This window comes from Xiphophorus couchianus, chromosome 9 (assembly GCF_001444195.1).
Source record: "Xiphophorus couchianus chromosome 9, X_couchianus-1.0, whole genome shotgun sequence".
Classification (NCBI taxonomy): domain Eukaryota; kingdom Metazoa; phylum Chordata; class Actinopteri; order Cyprinodontiformes; family Poeciliidae; genus Xiphophorus; species Xiphophorus couchianus.
The window spans coordinates 12,230,386-12,255,730 of NC_040236.1; the positions used below are offsets into that span (position 1 = coordinate 12,230,386).

At 38.7% G+C, this 25,345-nt stretch overlaps 1 protein-coding gene across 1 annotated transcript in view; it reads right to left on the reverse strand.

Moving 5' to 3' along the window:
• Positions 1-25,345, reverse strand: part of insrb (insulin receptor b) — an 81,900-nt gene that overhangs the window by 11,305 nt on the left and 45,250 nt on the right. Inside the window, exons 3-15 of the mRNA XM_028027068.1 lie at positions 15,583-15,788; positions 14,418-14,536; positions 7,465-7,604; positions 7,215-7,359; positions 6,911-7,125; positions 6,550-6,676; positions 6,160-6,398; positions 4,815-4,982; positions 4,543-4,741; positions 1,902-2,025; positions 1,584-1,737; positions 1,275-1,423; positions 51-207 (exon numbers count right to left, since the gene is read on the reverse strand). Of these exons, the coding sequence (XP_027882869.1) occupies positions 51-207; positions 1,275-1,423; positions 1,584-1,737; positions 1,902-2,025; positions 4,543-4,741; positions 4,815-4,982; positions 6,160-6,398; positions 6,550-6,676; positions 6,911-7,125; positions 7,215-7,359; positions 7,465-7,604; positions 14,418-14,536; positions 15,583-15,788 (2,142 nt within the window). The remainder of the gene's footprint in view (positions 1-50; positions 208-1,274; positions 1,424-1,583; positions 1,738-1,901; positions 2,026-4,542; positions 4,742-4,814; positions 4,983-6,159; positions 6,399-6,549; positions 6,677-6,910; positions 7,126-7,214; positions 7,360-7,464; positions 7,605-14,417; positions 14,537-15,582; positions 15,789-25,345) is intronic.

Consider the following 25,345-nt stretch of genomic DNA (forward strand, 5'->3'; position numbering starts at 1 on the left):
GAAAAGGGAACCATAAATGACTAGTAAAGCTGGATGTCATCTTGTCTTACGGCTGGGCATGAAGAAGTATGTGGTTCCGGTAAAAGATCCGTTTCCAGCCAACGACGTGGCCCGGACGATCACGCTGTAGTTCCCAGGCTGTAGCAAGGTGAGCTTTGTGCCACCAAACTTCTCGTAGCTCAGCCGTGACACACAAATTGAGTGGGGCTGGAGAAAAGAAGGAAAAAGTTTGCTTAACAAATAATGAGAGATAAGGTAATTGGAAAGAAACGCTGGATAAAAATTAAGAATTTCAAACTCTGATGTAATATTTTTTTTAGTAAAAAACTCAAACAAAAATTTTGTTCTGATTCTGTGTTCAGGTACATTTTTTAAGGAAGGAAATAAATCTATGTTTAAATGCAGGAGAGAAACATCCGCTATAGATGGTAATGCAGTCGCATAAAGCTGCTTTTCAACCAAAATGACCCAAAACTTAGGAAATTTATTTATTAAGAATTTCAGGAAAGACAAAAAGGCTTCTTGCATTATTTTATGGATTTACAGATATGTAAATTACAATTAATGATGCATGACGCCTTAATTTATGAGGTTCATCTTTAAAAGCTTAGATAAGAGGCTAAATTAAATTATTGTGCGCTGTCCCTGCACTCAAACCTTCAAAGTATTCATGCTACAAAATGAATGAATTAGCTTACAAAATAAAGGCTAAACATAATCACAGCTTGTTTCATTTAAAAAAATGTTGACTATATAATAATGACTGCATGAACAATAAAATATCTTTAAATCTGTGTTTTGCTTTAGGCAACCACAAAGGAACAACCTGGTTAATTAATTAGAGCCTGAAACATGCTCTGAAAAGTATTTTTAATAAATTATAGATTAGTATGTTTAGGCTGCATGTGTGTGACTTGACTGCTTCCTCTGCAGTGCAGATGTAGTTTGAGATGCTGCATTTGAAACCTTCCTTCCTGCTTCTGTCACTTTGGCAACAGAGCTGTTGCTAATGCTGGCTTTTAATCACACATTTGCTGCAAGGAAACAGCCAGAGCCAAACGCGCACACTGTCACAGATGTGCACCTATCTCTCAGAACCAGAATCCAATTTTCATATGAAGTGCACACAAAAGTCACTTTCTTTTTTCTTTCCATTAACAAAAGGATGGATGGATAGATAGAATGGGATAAAGTCTAGTAATAGAAATATTTCTCAGTGTTTTTAGATTTTTGGTCACCATGTTAGTAAATCTTTATCTGCTGCCGAGGTTTACCTCTGTGTCTCCAACCTTGCGGTAGAACACCTCATAAAGGATGATGAGGCCGTTAGGCGATGGAGGCTCGTGCCATTTCACAAGCACATGGGGAGGTTCTTCATTCACAATCTCATGGGTCACCGGTCCCGGGATGTCGTCTGCTTTTACTGGACATTAGGAACAGCATCTCAATGGAGCTAATTTCATCTCAAACATCAATATATTCTATTGTGTTAGTTTTAAGTTTGAGAAACAGATCAGTGGTAGCTTTTAAATATCTATTCAACTTGTAAAGATTTATGAATCGATATATGAGAGGGTCCTTACGCTCTGGCATGGTCCGGGCGCTGACGTAGGTGGCCATGCTGCAGCGGCCGGGGTCAGTGAGATGGTTGCAGGCTATGATCTCTATCTTATAGCTGGTGAAGTGCTGCAGGTTGGATATGACTGTTGACTCCCTTCCAAACACATTTTCCACCACCTGAGCAGAAATAAGGAGAGACAATTAGTTTGACTGCGTGAATAGATACTGTAAAAATAATAAAGAGGGTTTCACACTATGTTATCAACCATCTGAAAACAAACAAAGCACTGAATCAGAACTTTACCCGTGAAACAGAACTATTTTTTTGAGACCTTGGATACCTTATCATCCTTCTCTTCTTCCTTGTATGAGGCAGTGGTGGTCTGCAGACTGGACATTGTGGAATAAAAGTGCGTGGACCCAATGGGCTCAGGATTCTCCACAGAGCGCCGTGGACGACTTTGTCTGGGAAAACAGGGCAAGGAGACGTTACAAAAAGCAAACAATCTTGACCTCAAACTAGGTTTTCACAGGAATTAGTCTGACGTCATGACTTTGAAACGATAAACTCCCTCTGGCCCCGTTCAAGGCACCAGCAGCCATTTGCAGCATGTGACGCCACTGAAAGAAGCTTCCTTAACCTCCAGCGCCTCTAATTATCTGGCAAAATCCACACATGTTCGCAACTCTTGCAAAAACGAGTAAACAGACTGAAAACATCTCTAGTGGGAAACGAAATTTAATTTTGAGATTTGTTTTTTTTTTTATCAAAATAAATGGTGTCACACTTATTGGCAGACCTGCTGTCAAATCAGTCTCTAGTCAACAGAGAAACACTTTCCACAATAACACGACGGTGGAAAAGAGAGAAGGTTTTTTTGTTCTTCTATAGATCATGGTTCTCCAAACTGAGGCCCGGGGGCCATATCCAGCCCTCAGAATGATTTAGTTTGGTCCATGATCACAATTTAAAACCACCACATGTCAGGCCGACCAGCACAAAGGACCAGCCTGGTCAATTAAGCTGTTTGTGACATAAAAAAAAAAAAAAAAAATGAGGGTGAAGTGTTCACTGTTGTGTCACTAAGTGCAACAACCCATACGTGATTTTAATTATGGCAGCATAATATAAAATTAAGTCCTACAGTATATTTTTAAGATGCTCAAATATTTCTTTCCGCCAACATGTTCAGATACTAATAAATTATCAACATTTTTAGTTATTACATTTCCTTCTGACATTTTTAAAAAGGAGCAGATTGAAGTAAAAACTTTATTTATATTCCATTACATGGTAGAATCTAACAATTATTTTTGCTGTTTTTTTGCCTCCTGAAAAGTTTCTTGGGTTATTCAATGATGAACAGATTCACAGCATCCTTCATTCTCCAATAAGCTCACTGTGCAGAGATAAATATGGGCCTAGAGGTCAGTGGCTAAAAGAAATAGGCTTCTCTATCACCATGGAAACAAGTTGTGAATTATTAATTAGAAGTTACTTGAAACTCTGATCAATATAAAGAAATCTTACTTTTAAAATTGCTTCTGTAGTGTTTATTTTTTAAGAAAAATCAGTATTTTATAAAAACAATTATTTCTTAAAATGCTATTTTTTTCACAGAATAAATCTTGAAGGTTTGATTTCTTTCCCAGTGTGAGATAACATTTGGTTTAAGGCGTTTTTACCAAAGGTACCAATACATCTTGTGGAGGACATTATATTTGTCAAAGCATAGAAATAAACTTTTCCTAACTTAAAAAAATTACAGAATTCATATGTTTAATCACAGCAGCGGTCGCCTTGTTGATGCTTAACTCCTGCCGAGTTGATTCTCAGTCAGGTGGAAGAAAAACACCCATGTCTCCCTCTGGTTGATGGACTTAGGGAGCACGAGGATTGTTGTTTGTACCAAGAGCTCAACCCGTCCAGAGCCATGAGTGTGCGAAGCAGAGTGTTTGTGTGTTTCCAAATGGCAGTTCGCATGATTGCACCTCTGACTGGCATAAATGAAAATGGGCACAGTAATCACTCCCTTGTGAAGTGTGTGTGTATTTCAGGGGGAAGGAAGGGTCAGATACTCAGCACCTCCCACCTTAGGCCCTCCATAAACTGTTGCTCTGCACAAAAACAAGCGTCTAAGAAAACCAACAGACAGAAAGATGAGAACTGCTTCGAGATGAACGTCACGGTTTCTGGAATTAAAACAAAACGTTTGCTGAAAATGTTGTAAACAACTGTGAGGTAGCTGATTACTGTGTGAAAATGGAAAATGGTGGTTTAAATTGTTCGGTGTTTTTTTGACTTGACTCCTCTACTAAGCTTACTTTACAGTAAGTTATCAAAGGTGATATTCTTTTTAATTAATTTATTGTATTTATTTTTGCTCTTGTTTTTTAATCACTTTTTTCTTACTTGCATTTTTTTATTGCTATTTTTTGTTGCTAAGGGTTCAAATTCAATCTTGAAATTTCTGGAATTTAGGTGTTTTCCAGGTCAGGATAAATACGGACAAAGATTAGAAACTGGAAAAATATTTGTATCTCCGTTCTTTATTCCAGATTTTCTTCCTGGCTCCATCCTTCAAAGAGTCTTTTTTTTTTCTTTATTTAGTCTCTCGTTTTTGTCGTTTTTTCCTGTCCTGCCTTTCTTTTCCTCTTTCTTCTTCTTCTATTCCTTCTTTGTGTCCTTTCCTTCTCTTTTTTCATCACTTTCTGCCTCCTGACTGTGTCTCTTGTTGAATATTTCCTCTCTATCCTTTCTAGTGTCATTCGTTCTTTCTTTGTGCCTTTCCTGTCTCTCTGTGACTTTCAGGATTTTGCAGTGAAAATGTAAAAATTGATCAGGCATTTTAGGGTTTTTATATCATAAAAATGGGTAAAATCATCTGGAAATGTGACTCTGGAAAAGACTTAGCATGATGCGAGTTGTGAATTGGTGCTATATTATTAAACTGAACTGACTGCCAATCTGAGACCACTCACTTGCTCTCAAAGACTACATTATGGAGGTAATCCTCAAAGGTCTTGCGGTACGCTATCTCCTTCTGCTGCTTCTCAATCTCCATTTTCGTCTTTGGGCAAGTGCAGCACCCGCCCCCCGAGTTGGGCTCTTCTGTTCGGTTCCACTTCTGCTCGTCTTCGCTGTCGAGGTGGGTCGGGGTGCGGGATGGCAGCTTCATTCCTGGGGAGGATGGAGCGGTGTGAGGTGAAGCCAGGAGAAAGGGGAACAGCCGATGGCTTCAGTTTTTACTAACCTTGCAGGCAGTAGTCAAACTTGTAGAGGTCACTGTCCTCCTCCTGCTTGTGACAGATGACCCGGTAGTGGGTGATTTTGCCGTTGGGACTGGTGGGAGGCTTCCACTTCAAAATGATCTGAGATGAGGAGTTCGAGGATGATATGGGGTCCAGAGGTCCAGAGGGCTCTGAAGGAGGCAAAAGACGACATTTAGTCAAAACTGTAAAATAAGACACAGTGCAGCCTTGAACTAGAATTGTTTGATAGACTTGAATGGATGCAAACAGACAGTTCCAATAAAAACAGGAGTGACAACAGGGTTATGCAGCTCCCAAAAAGCATAACAGTATTCTGTTTCATTCGAATACTCTCATACGACACACATTAAACAGTGAGAGGTTTTACTGTCATTGATTTGCCAGAGGAGAAGGAAGAAATAAGAATGCAATTAAGTAACACCGCATGCATGCAGTTCCAAGTTTAAACAAGCAAAACATGCTGTGAATTATTTTCAGGAGAGGAAACTATGCAGTCAGGAGCAGAATCATGATTATGGTTTTATTACCATTTCCCTTAGAATTTAAATTTCATAAGAACACTCAAAGTAGATTTGTTCCCAGACAACTAATGAACATTCACAACACTGAAGCAAAGTGTGGTCATGGTACGGTCAGCTGTTTTATGAAGCTAAACGTAGTGGAAGAAGATAAAAAAGACAGACGATACAACAGACCAGCTGTTTGATTCTATGTTTTACTGAATAAAATCTCAGAAAGGCCTCAGCTGTTAGATAAAAAACCTAAATTTACTGGGTTTAGGTCAATAACTATCAGTTTTATTAAATATTTCTGTAGAAAAAAGGAACATTTTTTAAATTACTTTATAAACAGGGAAAGAAACTCTCCTTTTTGACAAATTAAAAACTCCTCACAGTGAAAACTACCCTTTAATGTTCTAACAATCATTTATTGTTTATTTTTACCAGACTCTGCACATCACTACAAATTGTTTGGTAATGTTGAATCTGTCTTCTGTTGAGGATCTTTACATATACCAATGCTCTTTCTGTTTTGATATGCCTTGTTGGTAATTTAGTTTTTTTAATTATGCTTGAACAAAACCTACAGAAATGGTTGCTATTCTGATTCATAATAAGCACTTTTCTTTAAAAGCTGTATCAATTGATGTCTAGTTTTACAGCAGCATGTAGTGCTCGGATATTTATTAACTTTGCTGTAAAGTAAGTTAAGCTAAGCAGTTCTGTCAATGACGAGATATGGACCCAGTTGACGAAACAAATATATTTATATGTCATCTAAGCAGTTTAAAAATCTCAAACGAACATCAGGGTCAGTATTACTTACTTGAGGCATTCGTGCGAACATAGATGATGTCACTCTTGGCTCCATGAACCTGATGCTCGTCAGACGCAGACAGCTGGGTTCTCACCATGATGGCGTACTGGGTCCAGGGTTTCAACGACCGGATGAGGTAGCCTGGATCTTCCTGGTTGGTGCGCGGCGGTGGGTCAACGTCAGCAATAACCCAGCTGTTTGAGCCACACGCATCCTGTCCGTCGAACTCCGTCACATTCTTGAACGGGCTGCGTTTGGCATTTAAAAAAAAGTCAGTAAGAAGATACAGGAAAAAAAACAAAACGAATGCACAATGACTATACCATCATAAATATAATAATGCCTGTAATATAAAAATAAAAAAACATGTAATTCGGGATATAAAAACCTCCCACTTACGCCTCTTTGTAGAGAACCATAAATCCCAGCAGGTCTCTGTAGTCCGACGGCCAAAACGAATTCCACTTCAGGATGATCATGTTGTACCTGACCTTGACAGAAGTGAAGTTCAGCAGCTGCATCTCACCTACACAACAAAAGAGTCAGGGGTCAGCATATCTGTACAAATAGCTTGAAATACAGGTCACAGAAACCTTTAGTCTCTTAAAGATAAGATAAAAGTTTTATCCAAAACTTCAATAAAGGCATTAAAACATTTTATGAAAGTGGTGCATATTTAAGTGGGTGGAAAAGGACAAATGGGTTTCAATATTTTTCCTATATGTTATCCAAAAATGTTTACTGAGTCGGACACTCTTACAGGATGCTTGGTCTCCGTTGGTGCGAGCTGCGATGTCATTCTTCTGGTTGCGCTCCTTGGTTCCCGTTATCTTCTCCAGCTTTCTGATTTCCGACATGCAAAGCTTAGAGTTGAAGTGGAAGAACGTGCGACCTCGCTCGATTGTCAGGTTGTGCTTGGACCAATCCCACAGCTGGCGGAGGTTTTGGTTGTCGAGTGCGTAAAAGGCGTAGCTACTAATGGAGGAACGCAGAGATAAGCAGTTAACGGATTCATCCTAGCATGAAATAAATATGAGACAAGAGGTGGAAGAAGGAGCGCTTACTCTGCTTCAAGTTGCTCTCCCTTAATGGTATGTAGCTTTCGCAGGAAGGAGAGGGAGACCAATGCGTAGGCTCTGCGAATACTCAGGTAACCTTTGATGACCTCGATCTGTCCAAGGCTAGCCTCCAGCTCGGCCGCTATGTTCGCTGTAATCAGGAAGACAGTGGAGTTTGCAGCCAGGCAGAGATGATTATACAAAATAAAGAATGACAGAACATGCAGCTGTTCCAGGCGGTGGGTAAACTACTTACTTCCTCCTCGGATCTTGATGACCATGTTGCCCTCAATGACGGTGCATCCTCTTAACGCCTGGGCCGAAGTTACAGAGTCAATCGTTTTATTTCCCTGGCATGCTTTAGGACAGGGGCCCGCACAAGGTTCACAGGTCAGCCTAAACAAACACAAAAACTGAGATTAAACCAAACCGGGACAGTACATAAATTTTAAATCTATTGTTTCTTTGGCTTTTTTTATATGAATAATCCTAGTTCAGCAATGAAGGGTGGCTTGGTAGGAGGATCCTCAATTTCGTTGTGCCTTCAGATATAATGACAATAAATTCAATTCTACTCTATTCTATTTTATTCTAACATACAATGAGTGTCCTAGAGCTCCAAATGCACAGAAAATGTCCAAATTGACAAAGTTTGAGTCAAGATTTTCTTTAAGGGTTATCAGAGTAAGACTGTGCTTAATATCAATCCACAGCACACTTATTTTTAAATGTAAAAAACATGTATCAGTTTTCTTTTACTTCACAATGATTGTGTACTTTGTCTTACTGTACCATATAAAACAAAGGAAAATATATAAAATTTGAGGTTGTAATATGTCAAAAGTTGAATCTAGGTGGTGATTGCGAATCAAATTAATTTGGTGGTCAAATGACAACCAGCTTCTGTCTGGTGGTTGCAAAAATCTGCTCACAATTCAGAAGTGAATGTTTCTCTCCGGTAATCAGATAACACCCATAATGAGCCCGTAAACGCAGATTATACTCGCTCTCATTCACTTCTGCACCTCCTTGATGTTTATTTGGACCGAGGCGACCGACGTGAATGATCAAAGAGAGCGTAATCACTGACAAACCCAAACAAACACCGCCGCAGCTCCCAAAGGGGCTCTCGCTTGTTGCTTTGTCTCTCTGTTCGCTCGGTTACGTCCTCTGCCTGCACGCGTGCACTTCTGCGTGAAATCACAAATGCAGGCAAGATTTCACAGCACGAAGAGGCCTTGATAGCGCCTTTTAGGAAATTCATTGACAAACAAGCTTCAAAAACCCCTCGAGAGATTTCTAAAGAGCTTAATCCATCTTTTTGTTCCTTTTACAGACTACAGCTTTTAAGCCCGAAGAGCTTCGCTTGAAAATTACTTTAAAATGTGTGGAGAAAAGCTGCATTTCTAATTCAGAAAGATAATGATTAATCCTTTGACAGAAAGATACAAATACTGACAATACAACTGTAAGGAATCCTAAAAAACAAACTCATATCTTTTGCTCCAGTAACAGATTTACACTGACAAACTCTATATAATGAAATATGGATTTCCATGGCAACAACAGTGTCAATGACATCACAAGATTGTAACTGATCAATTGGCATCAGTAAACCGTATTGGTCCATCTATGTTTAAAATTGTTAATAAGTAAGGTTTAAAAACAAATTGCAAATATTGGAGAATAATTCAATCCAGGTTTGACTTCTTTTAATTTTTAAGTGGTCTTAATGCCAGTATTGTTAAAGAATATAGGATGTTTGTTTCTATATAAAAGTGTTGTATATTAACTGAAAAAAAATGCCTCATGTGATGTCACTGGAGGGAGGAGCGCTTAAAATTTCGCTTTGGGATGCTGTTTAAAAGTTTTTTACTACAAAACAGCACTTCAAAAGAAAAAAAAAAGATGGCATGTTGGTCTATAGTTAACAAACCACATTAAAGGTTTTGTGTAAAATTCTGGCTGGCAGCTTTAACAAGTTTAGATCAGACAGAAGGTGATGCAGTCACCTTTTTTAAAGCCCCTGCACATGGGGATATAATCTTACAAAGGATGCTGTTGTTTGTTGAGGGAAACATATAAGCTATGCACAAACTGATGTTTGAAATCTCTTCATGCTTTAAATTCTGTTTATGTACCTCCTATTATAATCCCCTCTCAAGGACCGTGTCCTGACTTTCTCCCTCTTCCTGCTGAACTGTCCTCACAATGGTATTTAGTACAAAGACATGAAAACCTCCCAGTTTCAGTCCCGATGATCTTTGTTTACAGTTTATCGAACGCTTGAGAATTCCTACCAATTAAAGACCAACTAAATGTTCGTCGCTTTATGATTTTTGAGCGAGTGAAAACACGGTAACAAGCGCGAAGACAATGAATAATAAGAAAAACTCAAGGAGTTGTCTTTCTCCGTCTCCCACACATGGAGGAAAAAAAAACATATACTCTGCCTCTCCAGCGTAACGCTCTAGTTGCAGCGCAGAAAAGGGAGAATGTTTTGGGCTGTTGTACCAAAAACACAGACACACAGGCAGACAGGTCGGGGCTCCGAGGGCAGCTCTTAAAGGGACAGTGTTTATCTGAACCCTGTGACTCGGACTCCGGAGTCTGTTGGAACCATCTAGAGCAGAGGCCTGCAGCTGACGCTCAGGTTTTGGTTTCGGCCCAACCCTGACAGAACCACACCAAATGTGGGACTGCGTGCTTGCTGTCACGTTGTCCAAAAAAAGATGAGTAAACTCCTTTTCCATAGCAGACAGAAGCAGATGCTTTCTGAGAGCAGCAGATGTGCCTAAACACAGTTTGGAAGAGAATCACTAGTTGAAAGGAATTTAACATCATAAAACAGATTGGAGCAAATTTCCAAATGTGTACAGTATGACAGTAAAGCTTAATGTCTTTTGATGTGTGATATCTTGAGGAACGCTACAGATTTGTGAAATGAAGTGATTAAGACTGGGAGCTGGACTGAAATATCCAGTGATGAACATTTTTCATGTCCAAATTTTATAGTTTTCCAGACTAAAGTCAGCAGAGTTCTCAGTTCACTTTTGATTTATTTCCATGAATTAAAAAGTTTATTATGAAAGAAGGTTTCATCCATGCATATACAAAACACAAATGGATGGATGGATGGATGGATGGATGGATAAACAGATGGGTGGAGCAGAGGTGGATAGAGAATCCAAAACTTGTATTCAAGTAAGAATAGAATTACTTCAATATATTTTTACTCAAGTAAAATTAAAAAGTAACAATCTGTGAAATTTCTCATAAAAGTAGTTAGTAAAAGGGCTACTATTTTTTGACTAACTGAACATTTAAAAGCCCAATCATCAGACGGAACAAAATATACGGTACATTATGTTGAAATGTTGTTTTTTTAAAGATCAAAATGGAAACAATTAATATAAATGGCATAATTACAAAATAACAAAATCAGACAAAAGAAACATTTTTTTCAAATCAGTTTTCAATATAAAACTTCACTTTAACAAAAACTGCAGTGTTTGTGTCTGGTTAATGTTTGGTTAAAACAAGTTTGTTCTTCATACAGTGAAGTCATTCACATGGAGTATCCAGAAATTTTACTCAAGTAAAAGTAGCGATACAACATACTAACCTTACTCAAGTAAAAATAATAAAAATACTTGTAAAAGTAATTTTTTAGTCCTTGTTACTACCCAACTTTGTGGTGGACGACACAAAAGAAACAGATAGACAGATGGAAACTGATCATCTAAGTGAAACATCCAGTCGACCCTCACTGGATCATTACAGCAGTTATGGTTAAAGCTGCCGTAGACCTTCATGAATACAAAAAGTAAATAAAATATCCTGTAACCATCCAATTTTGTGACTGCGTCTGCAGCTTGTGAGAAGCTACGCATCTGTGATGACGTTAGTTCTTGCTTTAACCAAAACACACATCGGCCGCGGTGTTGCAACACGGTCTTGATGGAAAAGTCTTGTTTATCACATGATATCTACGGGCGGACATGCAAACGCAAACTCTGCTGTGGAAAACTTTCAGACACTTCATGGGATCAGTTTCCGATCCAACCACCAGCACCAAAAGGTGAGCTTTAAGGTTCAAACTCAGCAGCACCACAACACTGGCAAACATTTTTCCAGAGCAGAATGGAGGTACAAAAGAGTTTCCCACAGAGTCTTATTATCACATTCATCATGTGCTGAAACTCTACTTCCTGTCGCTCTACTGAATCTCAGTGTTGCATCCAACACTTAATTACAACATAAAGATGGGAAGGAAAAATGGGATTTTCTCATACTGTGGTCCAGGTCTTACTTGGCAGACTTGGACATATTACAAAAATGAGCAGAAATCATACATAGGGTTTCTCAAGACGCTGTTCTTGGTAACATCCATTTAATATCCATATTCTCCTCCCAGCCCGGATTATGGAGCACTACGGCATCTCTCACCATCCTGGTGAATCGCAGCTTCATATTTCTGTGTCACCACATGACTATAGTTCCTTACAGTCACTGCATCAGTGGGGGTCAAAATACCGATAGGTAGCAGTAAGAGTTTCCTTCAGCTTAATGATAGGAAGATGACAAACATCTTTGTTTTTAATCCCAGCAATACAAAGCGAGAGATTTCCACTTACTTCATCTCAATGAGCACAAATTATAAAGAAACCTGGGTGTTGTTATACTGTAACTAAATTTTACAATTCACATAAAGTCTGTTACTAAATCCATATAAGTCCAGAATAAAGGTTTTACAGTGTATACTGAGAAATAGGTGCATGCTTTTATTATTTTGTTTTATTTCATTTTAATCTTGCTTTATCTATTTATTTTAGATTCACATTTTAACGTTGCTCCTGCTTTATGCAAATCTTAAATTTCACTTTTATTCTATGATTGTTTTTCTCCTTTTCAATGCAACTGTTTTTCCATCTAGTTGGTTGATTTTAATTTAAAGCACTTTAAATTATATTCTGTGTAAATAGTCAAATCAATCAATTGAAAAACACCAATTATAGTGTCTGCTTTGCCATGAGAAACAGTGAAGCAGGGAAAACTCTTATTAATTTCAATCTTCACAGCTGACGTGCTGACAGAAAGATAAAAATGCTGACAATACAACTGTAAGGATTCCTAAAAAACAAACTCATATCTTTTTTTTTCAGTAACAGATGTACACTGACAACATCTAAATAATGAAACATGGATTTCCATGGCAACAACAATGTCAATGACATCACAAGATTGTAACTGATCAGTTGGCATTAGTAAACCCTATTGGTCCATCCATGTTATGGATTCATGATGACAAGATCACAATATTTTGGGGGAAAACCAAAAACATAAAGAAAGGATTCATGAATGGCAAACTGAGGTTTAAAAAATCTTTGCAAATAGTGAAAAATCAATCAATCCAGGTTTGACTTGTGTTAGTTTTTAACTTAATGCCAGCATGCCTTCCTCACCCTGCAGCCCTGGCTGTGAGGCTCTACTCTACCTCTTATGTAGGATTTCGGCTCTGACCTTTAAGACGCAGAGGTCAGCTTCCTCAGTGTACAGTTTGGTGAGTGATACTCACAAAAAACACACATGCGGTGCATCTAATCCGTATTTACAACTTTACTGAAGACTATCTGAAAAATATATGCGAAAAACAGCGCAAACCGTACTGAAATATATGAACGGCATCAATCAATCTTGTCAGAGCGCTGCAGACCAAGACCAAGAGGCTTTGTGAAACACAAACCTGTCCTCGTCTTTTCATATTGATCTCAGGTTGTCGTCCTTAGTTGGTGTGACTGTCGCCTCTTGCAATAGCTCACATTAATGATTTAGTCACATGAATATTTCATTCCTCCTGCTGGAAAGTATGTTATACTCGTTGCTCAAGCCTCATGCATGCGTTTAGTGAGCGTGTAAACAGGAGTGGTTTCCAAAACACATACTTGGCATCTAAACAAACACGCATCTCCCTGGTTTAGCAAGAGCCAGTGAGGCTAAATAAGCATGACAGTGATTTTCCCTTGCAACAAGTAAGAATGCTCTTGATTATTGGAATGCAGATCAAACGGTGAGCTCAAAAGAAGCAGGTATAACAGATGTTTAGGATGATTTTGCAACGTGATATCGAGTAGCAGGATAAAGGCCTCGTTATGTGGCTCTTTATCAGTTCAATTTTCCACCTCTCTCATATTCTACTCCAGTCACCGTAAGCACAGACATAATCTTTGCCGGTAGGATAAAATGTGTTTATGACTCTTTAAACTGATCTTTCAAATCCCTATGATAAACCATGCCATACGAAACAAACTTGTGAAACATCCAATCACACTAAATAAACAGCTCCTTGACAGATTATTAAAGCTGGTTCAGTTTGACAACACAAGTGTCCTTTCACCAGGAAAAATAAGTAATGTTAAACTCCTCATACACAATAAACTAGCTGAACAGGATACAATATTGCAAGAACACGTTTATAAAATGACAGCTGATTGTTCTCTAAAATCAAATTTTAATAATATATCCAGTTTGCATTTTGAGTCATAAAGAGCACAGATTCTGTTTACCAGGATAAATTACCTTCTTGTTACATCAGACGAGTCCTTAATATTTAAGTGGCAAATAATAGAATCGGGACTTAATTTACCTTTGTAACCATTAAAATATACTGGAAACTATGAGAACAAAATGGGCTTATTTGAGAACTTTAATATGAAGTAATGACTAGAAGCTCCATATTGGGTGCTTCCAGTTCAATATTAGTTTGTTTGGTCAAATGCTGTATATTTTGTGACTCATAAAACTGAAATCTTTGCTGCAATGTGAATGCCATGAGCCATATTCTTTGATACAAAACCAAAGATGGCAGGTTAGTTGTACGCAATGAGAAATTGCAGATTGACATCCGCTACATCAATAACCCTACTGCAGAAGCCCTTCACATTTTTAAGCCTAAAAGATTGATTTCACTGATGAGCGAACAAATAACAAAAATGGAGAAATAAATTATTAAAATTCCTCAAAGAAGGAGAAAAATAAGCTCCCGCTGCATTCTTTACTCAGATAATAGATCTCTCTACTCAACAACGCCTTTGTACGTTTGTGTACAAATGTTATTGTGCTCGCTAACCACCACACATTTGTTTCTCTTGTGTTGATGGTGGCCTTCGAGACGTGTTTGCATGTGAGCTCTTGGTGAGCCAGACTTACGTAGTGGAGTTGCTGCTGTATCCAGAAGGACACTCCTGAATGCAGGCCCCGTTGTAGATGACGTACTCATGGCAGTTGGCATCCAGGTTTTTAGATTTCTTACACTGGTTGTGAAGGTCCTGCAAGACAAAAAAATAAATAATCAGCTCACCTAATCTATTTTGGTGACTAAAAAGATTTTCTATTATACTGAATTAATTAAAATGGGTTCTGATCCCTGAAAAAAATGTGGCGAGTCTTAGTTTTCCCCCAAAATATGGCTGTGGTCTTATATTGTTCTTGTTCATCATCATTCCTCCCAGCAGCTGCGCCCCAATAAAATCAATGTTTACATCCGTGCTGGCATTAGCAGTTATTGCACAGTTTTTTGTTTGTGTTTTTGTTTGGGTTTTTTTTACACATTTTTAATAGATTTCTCCTGTCTTTGCATACTGACTGTAAAATGTCTGCTGTGTTTTTTAAAGTTCAAAACAAATCCATGTTATGGACATTTTATAAACGTCACCTCACTCAGTTGTACATCCTTTGGATTGTAAGTACAATATTTATATTCTAATAACTGCACAGAATTTTTTATATTATAATCTTGTACAGTATGTTGCTATTAATATAAGTGTTGTTATTTTTAATCTTGATTTTTATGCATTTTCTAAAACATTTGGAACTTCTGTGTGAACCTGTATATATCAGATCCTCTGTTACAGCAGAATTTCCCCTCAGTGAGACAATAAAGGCTTTCCTATTCCTATTCTACTCTATTCTGTTCTGTCTTAGAAAATTTAGGAAATTAATATATACTTTCACCCCTACTTGTTAAATCATTTTAATGTAATGACATTTATTGATTAGACAATTATTAAAATCAGATTAGAGCAAATAAAACACTTTGCATCTGACTCCAGAATGTTGTCTTCAGAGCTGTCTGACACAAAAGTTATACCTTGTAAAAATAAACAACACAAAGCTGGTATGAAACACTATAAAAATGGTAAAAATCTGAATTGTTTTTCAAAGTTTGCAATTATTATAACGTACATCAGAAGTCCTACAAAGTGAAAGCAATAAAACACTACCTGCTTTAAACTACTTCACAGAACCCCACTTCAGACAAATCAGAATATCTCAGTAATTGGATTTGGTGACAGAAATCTCAGCTACTACAAACCTGGCAGAAAGAGAAGCTGACACAGCGCCAGCCTTGGAAGACGTAGTATCCAGGAGGGCATTTGTCCACGCAGATGTTTCCATGCTGGAGGTTCCTGCAGGCCACACAGCTGGTGGCGTTCCCCGGCTCTGAGCAACCACCCAGGCACTGATCGTGGCAGCACTGGCCCTGATGGCTGCATGCGCCATTTTTACAGTTATCGCATGCTGAGGAAAAGCAGAAGAGGAAGAAGTTGGTTAATATCAAGCCACACAGACAAAACAGACCTACAACATTTTTACTGTAGTTTGAGGAAACTGTGGGAGAAACAGACAAATTTTTTGTATCTGTGCACAAATACACAAGCTCGGTTTAAAGCTCACCTCTCAGAAATGCCACAGATCTTACTGCTGCAGTGATTGATATTAAGCTTCAATGAAAGCTCTCATTAGCCTGTATTTACATATCTACCCACACTAACAGAACCTCGCTATCTAAGCAGGACTTCAGTGGTAAAGCAACGCTCCCTACAGGGGTAAAAACATCACAGATAGATTAATGGGGTTTAAGTTAAATTGCACTGAAGCTCACAAGTTGAGTACTAGCACTAATCGGAGATCAAAAACAAAAGCAGAAATGCTGCAGCTGTAAAGACCTTCAAAGATTTAACCGCACAAACAAAATGCATAAAAATCAAGATTAAAAATAACAACACTTATATTAATAGCAACATGCTGATCTGACATCCGAGGAGAGATTTAGTGACCACAGTTTACAGTCGGCAGGTCAACAGCAGCAGTCTGCAGCGCCATTGAAACAACCTGAACGGCTGAAAGCCTGAAGATTATGTGTTGCTAGCTAATGTCAGCTTTCATTTCACCATTTGGTCAGAGAGACTGATTGTCAAACTATCCGGCAGGCTTGATGTGTGTGGTGTGTCCTTCTCCTCTGGGAGGGAACTGAGCTTCAAAAGGAAGATTTTTTTTTTTTTAATGAACCGCAAAGAAAAGCTGCATGCAAGCAGATGTATAGTGAGACATAAATTCGAAATGCAAAAAAAATCTTAACAGATAATCTGAAAATTGTGGTGTGAACTTGTACTCAGACCTCATCTGTCCTTTCTCAGCCACCTTGCACAGCCACCTGTCACATTAATTATAGTTGCTGGTATTTTAGAGTAGATTTTTCGTTCTTCTTGCATAAAAAGAAAAAAAAACTGAAGATCCTTCAGATTGTAACACGAGTCAATGTGAAGAGCAACATTCAAGTCTCAGTTGTCAAGATTTTCAAATTGATTTAGGTCTGGACTTAGTCTGGGCCATTTTAACATGAGTACATGGACTGATCTAAATCAATCCATTGTAGTTGTGGCTGGATTGCCCCAGGTTTATCTCCATGTCCTTGGGGATTTTATTTTATTTTTCCATTTTCCCAGTAATACTTACAGCTTTAATTGAAGTTATATTCAGGGAAAATGTTCACCTCGCTGTGCAAATTTGTATTTCTAATTTAACGCAGTTATGTCCATCACCATAATGACAGAATAAATCCTGTTTGGATCACAACATAGGCCATGTTCAAGGTTTTACTGTCAAAGACCAATAAACTTTAATTTTGTAATGCTTAACACTCGAATTGGAAGATATTTTAAATACCCAAAATAAAAACAACCAAAAACAATAAATGAAATGGGGGGGGAAATCCCCACTGAAATCATAATTAAAATAAAATGGATTATGAAGTCTCCGTATACTAAACTGCCCTTCAAAAAATAATCATTAGATATTAACGAGTTAATTTTAATTTATCATACAATTACTTGATTAATTCTCCTGCTGCCAGTTTTGATATAAAGAAAAACAGAACCAGAGTGTCTCAGAAAACAGATCCGGGACAAACAGCAATAAAAAGTTAACTTAATCTGTTAAATAAAATCCTTTTATAATATAGTCAAAAATCATAACACCACTGACGAAGAGCTGAAAATTGCAGCAGCAGCCACTGTTTGTGAGGACTTAGCCCAGGGGTGGGCAATCCTGGTCCTCGAGGGCCGGTGTCCTGCAACTCTTGCAAGTCTCCCTGGTCCAACACACTTGAATCCAGCAGCTGAATCACCTCCCAAGTGCAGTCAGGTTCTCCAGAGTCCTGCTAATGACCTCATTATTTGACTCAGGTGTGTTGAAGTAGAGATGCATCTAAAAGTTGCAGGAGTCCGGCCCTCGAGGCCTGGAGTTGCCCACCCCTGACTTAGCCTCATCCATTTATTACCAAAGACATGGTTAGGACCCCCTCTTTCTGCTTGGAAGGCTGCCCATTGTACTGCCTGAGTAAAGCAAACAGGGTTGCTGCAGGCAGGGGGGCAGGGAGTTGGTGGGATAATAAGGGTGAAAAAAGGGCAGCAATGAGTAGAGGAAAAACCACACTATGTTCAGCCTTTGGGGTAGTTCTTCACTCCTCTGCTATTCCTTTACTACGAGCTGTGAACCCACTTCAGCACAGCACACAGCCGTCTCCGACAGTGAGAAATGCACAGCCCTACCCCGCTCTCTCTCATCTGTTGGCTGTTTTGTATGCGTACGTGCTGCGACCACGGCGTCGCTGCGTAACGGAGCGGGGAGGGGCATCCCTGGTCCGGCTCCAGATCCAGGATCCACGCCGGAGATCCGCTCAGCTCTAGATCCACCCTCGGCTTCAGCCAATGTGTTTGCTGGCTGGGGGAGGCAACTGTTCTGTGGCCTCTTCCATGTTGGGGTGGAGAGCCGCCCAGGTTTAACCCTGGCCCTGCTGGGGCAGAGGCCGAGGGGCGGTAGACGGTAGACGCAGCGAAGGAGCCAAACATGTCCGGATAGATGAATCCAAAGCCGCTGCTTTAGAGGAGCAACAACAGGAGCAACGCGGCTCAGATATATGAAATGCTATATGTCTATATCTATATATTAACATCAATAATATCTAGACATAGAGTCTGGTTTGTTTATTATAAAATGTGACTAATTAATTGTTGTTGATGGAATATAAATAAACCGAATAAAGTTAAAGTGAACTGAAATAAGTATTTGTTGCTATAAAGCCAGATTGAAATTCAAATATGATGTATAATATTTCTTAACTTACAGATAGGAAAATATAACAACTAGCAACATAACAACTAGCAACATGATGATTTTAAGACTTTTACTATCAGTAAAATCAGTGGTCTCAAACTGCATTCCTTGAGGGCCAGAGTCCTGCAACTTTTAGCTGCATTCCTTGGCTACAAATTTGAATAAAATGGTGAAACTGCCTCAGCTGAATGCAATCAAGCTACAATTCTAGCTAATGAGCTAATATAATCTCTGATTTAAATCATTTAATTGTCTTGTAAATGAAATGTGTTATGTAAATAATCTCTCCTTCCCTTATTGGATTTGGTGAATAAGATGTTTTTAATATGCAATTTAATAAGTAAAACTGCATTTTATGATTGAAACAGATAAAGCGCTACAAAGTGTAGTAACACTCTTCCTATCAGCACCCTTTGGGAACTGAAAGCCCCTAAATATGTGGGCAGGTTTTTTCTTTTAAACGACTGGGAACAAAGACTGAGCAGACATCAGCTTTTAGGAGCTAGATTTAGTTTTAGAGGATGGGATTAAAAGAAGGTGATGTACGGGTCAGGGTAATAACTCACTGTGAGGGAATGTTGGTGGCATAGAGGAACGGCCAGAATCAGATGCACACAGGCTGGCAACACTAAGTAAAGCACCACGATTTATAGGCAACAGCATGTATTTGTAGAGAATTGTTTAACAAATATCATACATGTTTTTTCATTTATTATTTTTACTTTAATTCATATTGTTTTATATTAAGCAAAACAAACAGGCGCAACAATAGTTCAGCTGCTAAATTAACAAAGATTATTTAAATCATATTAGTATAATTATAATAAACTTATTATGACTGCCATGAAAAATCAGACATAGGTCACATTTGTCTGAACTATGAGCAGTTCACTTACGACATTTTTTCACCTGCCAGAAGGTAATTCTTGCTTCTCTCTTTTATAAATAAAAATTATTAGATCACATATTATCATTTATTCATTTAAATGCTGGTGTTAATACTCTACTTATCACTATGAGAGATGTGAACCATTTATTAGCACATTACTTTATGATTAACAGCAGGATTTACAGTGTTTGAGCATATTTTTTTTTAATGCTGACGTGTTTCAAGCTTTTTAATCAGCTATTGTTTGAGTTTTATAGAAAAAAAAGCTGCATTTTAAATAAGCAGATCCCATAGCTATAATCTCATTGTGAAGCTGGTGGTGTTTCTGCTTTAAGATTATAATGCCAACATAGGCCTAATAACATCACTACTGCTGTAAGATTATTCCCAATTCTGCTCACCCTTGCATCAGGCTACACAAGCTAGCTGCTGTGCCAAACACGCTCCAGTCAACTCACTCATTCATTCATCCCCTCCTCCTCCTCCTCACCACCGCCTCACCCTGCCCTGCACCACTATTTGCTGCTCTATCTGCCAGGCTTTCTAGGCCACACAGCCCCTCCCACTTTCATTCATGTAACGCCTTGTTTTGTTTTCATGCAGGCAGGCAGGATTAAGGAGGGAGAGAGGGGATGGATGGATGGATGAGTGAGTGAACGGATGGATGGATGCAGGAGGAATTTCAGTTGCACTTCAACAAGAGGAGGTGGCAGCTGTAGCATCCTGGATAGATTTCGTTCCTTAAGCAAAGCACACGCCTCATATTAAACCTCAGTGTGTCATTTCATAAATTGCTCACCTTTTCTCCCCCCACACACACAAACACACGCAGTCTGTTCCAGGAAGGAGCTTAAACGCAAAGCCCGATCAAAGGTGTGCTGTGTTTACCTTTCATTTGACCGTGGCAGTAAAGAACCCTGGCTGCTCTCTACCCCAGAGAAGGAACGTGGGAGAAGCCAAGCAGCCAATCAAACACCGTCACAAACGGCAACGCTTTCTGCTCTTAATGCAGAAAAAAACCTCCCCTTTAATTGGCAGTGTTGTCTAAAGGCAAAAGTGCCGGGAACAACAACAAACACGCTTTTTAATTTGTTTTTACTCCAGAGCTGTTTACTCAGGAGAAAACGTGCACATGCATGTTCGTCCCTCCCCCCAGTCCCCTCGACTCAATTTCTTTCTTTTTTTAAACACACACACACAGCTGGATTCACATTTACTATATTTGGCCACGGTGGGAGTCCTAAGCTTCCAAAGCTTTGCTATAAATGCTCGGACTGATCCATTGTAAGTAATTTGCCCTGAGATGGTTGAGGAGAGAAACGGAGGAGGAGTGTAAACAGAAACGCACGGATCACCGGGAGGCGGAGGGTGATGGCATCAGAAACACCTTTATGGATGCAAACATGAATCAATACACACACTCAGGGAAATTATTTTTTGTGTCAGCTGTGATGAGAAAGATAAAAAACAGCTGAAGATGGAGAGAAATTAAGCAGATCAGGTAAGACTTGAAGGAAGGGAGTCGGAGGAACATACAGATCTCATACATTTTAAAGTGAAAGTAACATCAGCTCCTTTATAAAATGTGATTCATCTCTTTCTCGCCACTGCCACTCAAATGGAGTCAGAGCTCTGTCCATCCAGGCTAATGGAAAAGAGCTGCATAATATACCAGCCTGTACATCACAATCCTCAAGGACGACTGACACGAAGTAAATACGCAAACTGAACAGTCAGTAATGTGGCCTTCGTAATCATTTTGTTAGTTTTAAAACATTAGGAATTTGAAAAAAAGAGCTCTTTGTGTCTATCGATGAAATTTATTGTATTTATTTATATAGGATAACATCTGAAAAACAATTTTTCCCCCCCATCTCTTCAGACATACTTGATATGGTTTGATTGTATATGTCCGTCTTCGTCATAGGTGTCACAGCTGAAGACCTCTAACGAAGATAGACGTACAAGTGCCAGATATGCATGAAGAGATAGAAAATAACTACGTGTCTAATAACAAAAGAATATTCAAAACTGAGGTTTTAGTGTAATACAAAAAAAATCATGGCATGGAAATAAGTTCTCAGGAAGTGGAGAGCGTTTACTAAGAAGCAGCGCTGCCTCACTACTAATAAACTGAGATGCGAGTGTTTCCTACTTAACCAGCTTCATTTATGTCCTACTATAGATCTGTCATCAACGCGCTGACAACAATGGCACTCTGTGATCTCTCTTTATGAGGAGTGTTTGAGTCACACCGAATCCCCACAGGCAAATGTTTGGACAGGACGTTTATCCAGTTTAAATGGCTTCACTGACCATGTCGCATGCAGCCAGCTGGTGATCGCATGCAGACATGGACATGCACTGAATCTCGGCTGAGACGGCAAAACAAATAGTCGAGCTTTAGACGCATCCAAAAGACATAAACCTGTCATAAACAGTACAAGTTGTAAAAGGAAAGGGCAGAACGCTCTGACATGAGGTTTAATGTCATTTTAAGGTTTCTCTATCCTCCTGCCTGAATAGCCTGGATTCTAATTGGAACTGACACTTAAACTGGGTCAAAACTGAACAAAACTCGACTCTTTCACACTTCACAAATCAAAATGATGAAGAAGATCAAGCGGAGGACACATGTTTGCCCCCTTCACTCCTAACAGTGTAAGTAATCACACCCATCTATGTATCTGCATACCTGCATCAACATCTCCTGCAGCTTCCCAACATAAACAGTGACATTATGTCCATCTCTGCAGCCTATCGAGGGTTAGACGTGTAAACAGTCTAAAAGGAAAGTTACAGTGACAGTTTGTGGGTTCATGATACCGCAGGTTTAAAAACCACAAGAGTCTTTGTTGTTCACTACCTGTCATTTAAACTCCCTTTTAGTTGAATGGGAGTAACAAGAGTTGAGTTTCTTCTGGTTGCACTGGTCGGCAAGCGAAAACGGGGAAGGAGTTATGAGAGTTTGGCAAATGAATAGAGCCCAAGGCAGCTAACCCAGTTAAATAATAAGCTATCGTCTCAGAATAAATATCTCAGTAAGATTTATTTTTATTAGTAGTATTTATTACTATAAAATTTAGTCATTGATATTAGATGATTTTGTTTAAATCTTTAAAAAAATGTTTGGATCAATTTAAAATAAATTAAAAAAGTTATTTTTTAGCTGGCACATAACCAGCTGGTAGCACAAATATATAACAAAAGTTAGATTTTGTCCTAGAACCTTTTTGTAATTGAAGATTTTGTTTTTATGCAGATTAAGCAGCCAGATAATATGTAGATATACAGATAATCCAGATATTGTCTCACGTCTCAATCCCTCACTGTAAAAAACCAAGAGCACCAAGGCTTTAATAGTTTATAACCGTATCATACGCAACCTTTATCATCAAAATACGTACAAATGATACTGACTTTACATCAGAGTCATTACAACATAAAAAGGGGACAGTTTCTGACTCATGCATAAAATATTTTTCATATTGATACTGTAAAAAATCTCTAACTCCACCACAGCGTAATCAGCTATGTTTTCAGTTTTCATAACCTAAATAAGAGGATGCAAAATAAAACAAAATGCGACATAAGTCACTTTATTAGTTCAAATATGACACACATATTAACACATGAAGAAATTAACCAAATGAAAGAATGAATCTAGCTTAATAAAGTTAGACTTGAACCCTGCTTTGTATTTCTGCTCATCGATTTCCCCGTCTGTCTTCTTCTGCACTGGCCAGGCCTGCTGGCCCATCCTGTTACCATGGAAATGAGTCCAGACATGGACCGTCTGTAGTGATTAGCTGAATGTTCTCCACCAAGCATTTTTTAGATTCCCTAGTCATCATTTGTGTCTTGGATTTCATCACACAGAAACACTCTTCCTCTTCATCCTGCTGGACTTGCTCTAGCCTGGGATATTCCCCGCTGCACCTCCTCTAATGCTTCACTTAAAACCCTTCATGCAGAATCACCTTTTCTCCTGAAAGCCCCTGCACTCGACATCAGTGTTCCTCACCAAACACCCCACCCTCTCCCACTCTCTGGCTCGTCTTTAATTTTGTCACACAACCACCAGCTCACACGCACACACAAACGAGCCGAAACAGACTCTGCTGAAGTCTTTGCAGATTTGTTTTTCTCCTTTAGAAACAAACACACACACACACACACACAGACAACCAGGTCCGACACACTTCACTGATTGGACAGTTTATTGACAGGAAAGGAATGATGGCGGGAAGCAGCAGGTGAACATCCATCTGCAGAGTGAGGCACCTGCATCACATCTTCATGATTCTTCTGCACATGGCACACAAACCATCAATCACACACTCACACAAACAGAAGAGGACGCCTTGGATAGGTTGGAAAACTCAGCATCATGTGGAGGCTGTCATCAGGTCCAGGTGGCCAGGATTTATCAAGCCATGAAGACATCAAACAGCTACATTAGGACTTAATGAGAGACAGTAGGTGTCCAGTCTTACATCTGACTGATGGGACTGAGATTTATACTACTGATGAATCCTCACTGTTTTGTTCAAGTCAATATACTGAGCTTTCTGTCAAAATGCAAACTAGTACTGCAAAATTGTCTATTTCTACTAGTTGCTCAGTTTGTTTATTTATTTAGGTGGCATATAATAATCATTATGTTTCATCCCCACAAGAAAAAAGATTTCATTCTTCTAGTTGAACCACTGTCCTTGTTTTGTTTAAACAAAACAAACCGTTGTAGGTTTGTTTAAAAACCTACAATGCCACAAAATTGTTCTTCCTAAAATTCGACTTCATTAAGTTGTTTAAACCTAAACGTTTTCTCAAAGCGTTGTCTAGGTTTTGTGGCTCTAGAGAAATTATCCTTATAAGGGGAGAGAGCAGAAATGGGTCCTTGGACCAAAAATAATAATAACTAAATATATGTAGACCCAAACAGTATGAGAGAGTACTTAAAATACTAATTGATGCATTGTTCTTGTGCATCAATAAACCAGCCTTACAAACAGAAATGCACAGGACTTTGCAAATTTACAAACTCCAAATTTGGCCTGGTGATTTCAGCAAGTTTCAACTCCTCTTTAGCAACTGAAATATAGAAATATCAGATAAGACACATATATATATATATATATATATATATATATATATATATAAGATATCACGCCATAAGTGATCACCACGTGAAAACAGAGGCTAAAAGAAAGCAAAGAATTATTTTAAGTAACTTCTTAAACCTGTTGTGCTTCTCATATTTTGAACAGCTCGCTGAAAATAGATTTTTTTGAGGTCGAACGTGATGATGACATCAAAGTGATCATCATCCGATTAAAATCAATGACCAATTTCCCTGTGCTTTTCTTCTTAATCATGTTAAAGTATTAATGTGGGCCTAATCAACATTAAGGCATCTTCTACGTTTTTTGTTTCTTTTCAAATGCTCTATTATTATTATTATTATTATTATTAACATATCTTCATGTTCACCACACAAACACCAGGCGAAAAACAGCAAACACAGCTTTTTCTGTGCTTGTGTTACACAGAGGAAATGTTTACCAGAGGAATGATTTTCATATGTTCCCTCCCTCCTTACTCCATCTATCCTCTTCTCCGTCCTTCCTGTCTGTCTTACATGTCAAGTTCACTCAGTACTGAAGACTCAGGGATACCAGACTGACTGTTAATGCAGCGCTATTTTGATTAATCTATAAAAAGACACGCTGCAGCTTTTCTTGACATTAGAGCTTGACTAGCAAGCCAACTGAGCCACTAAATGATCTAA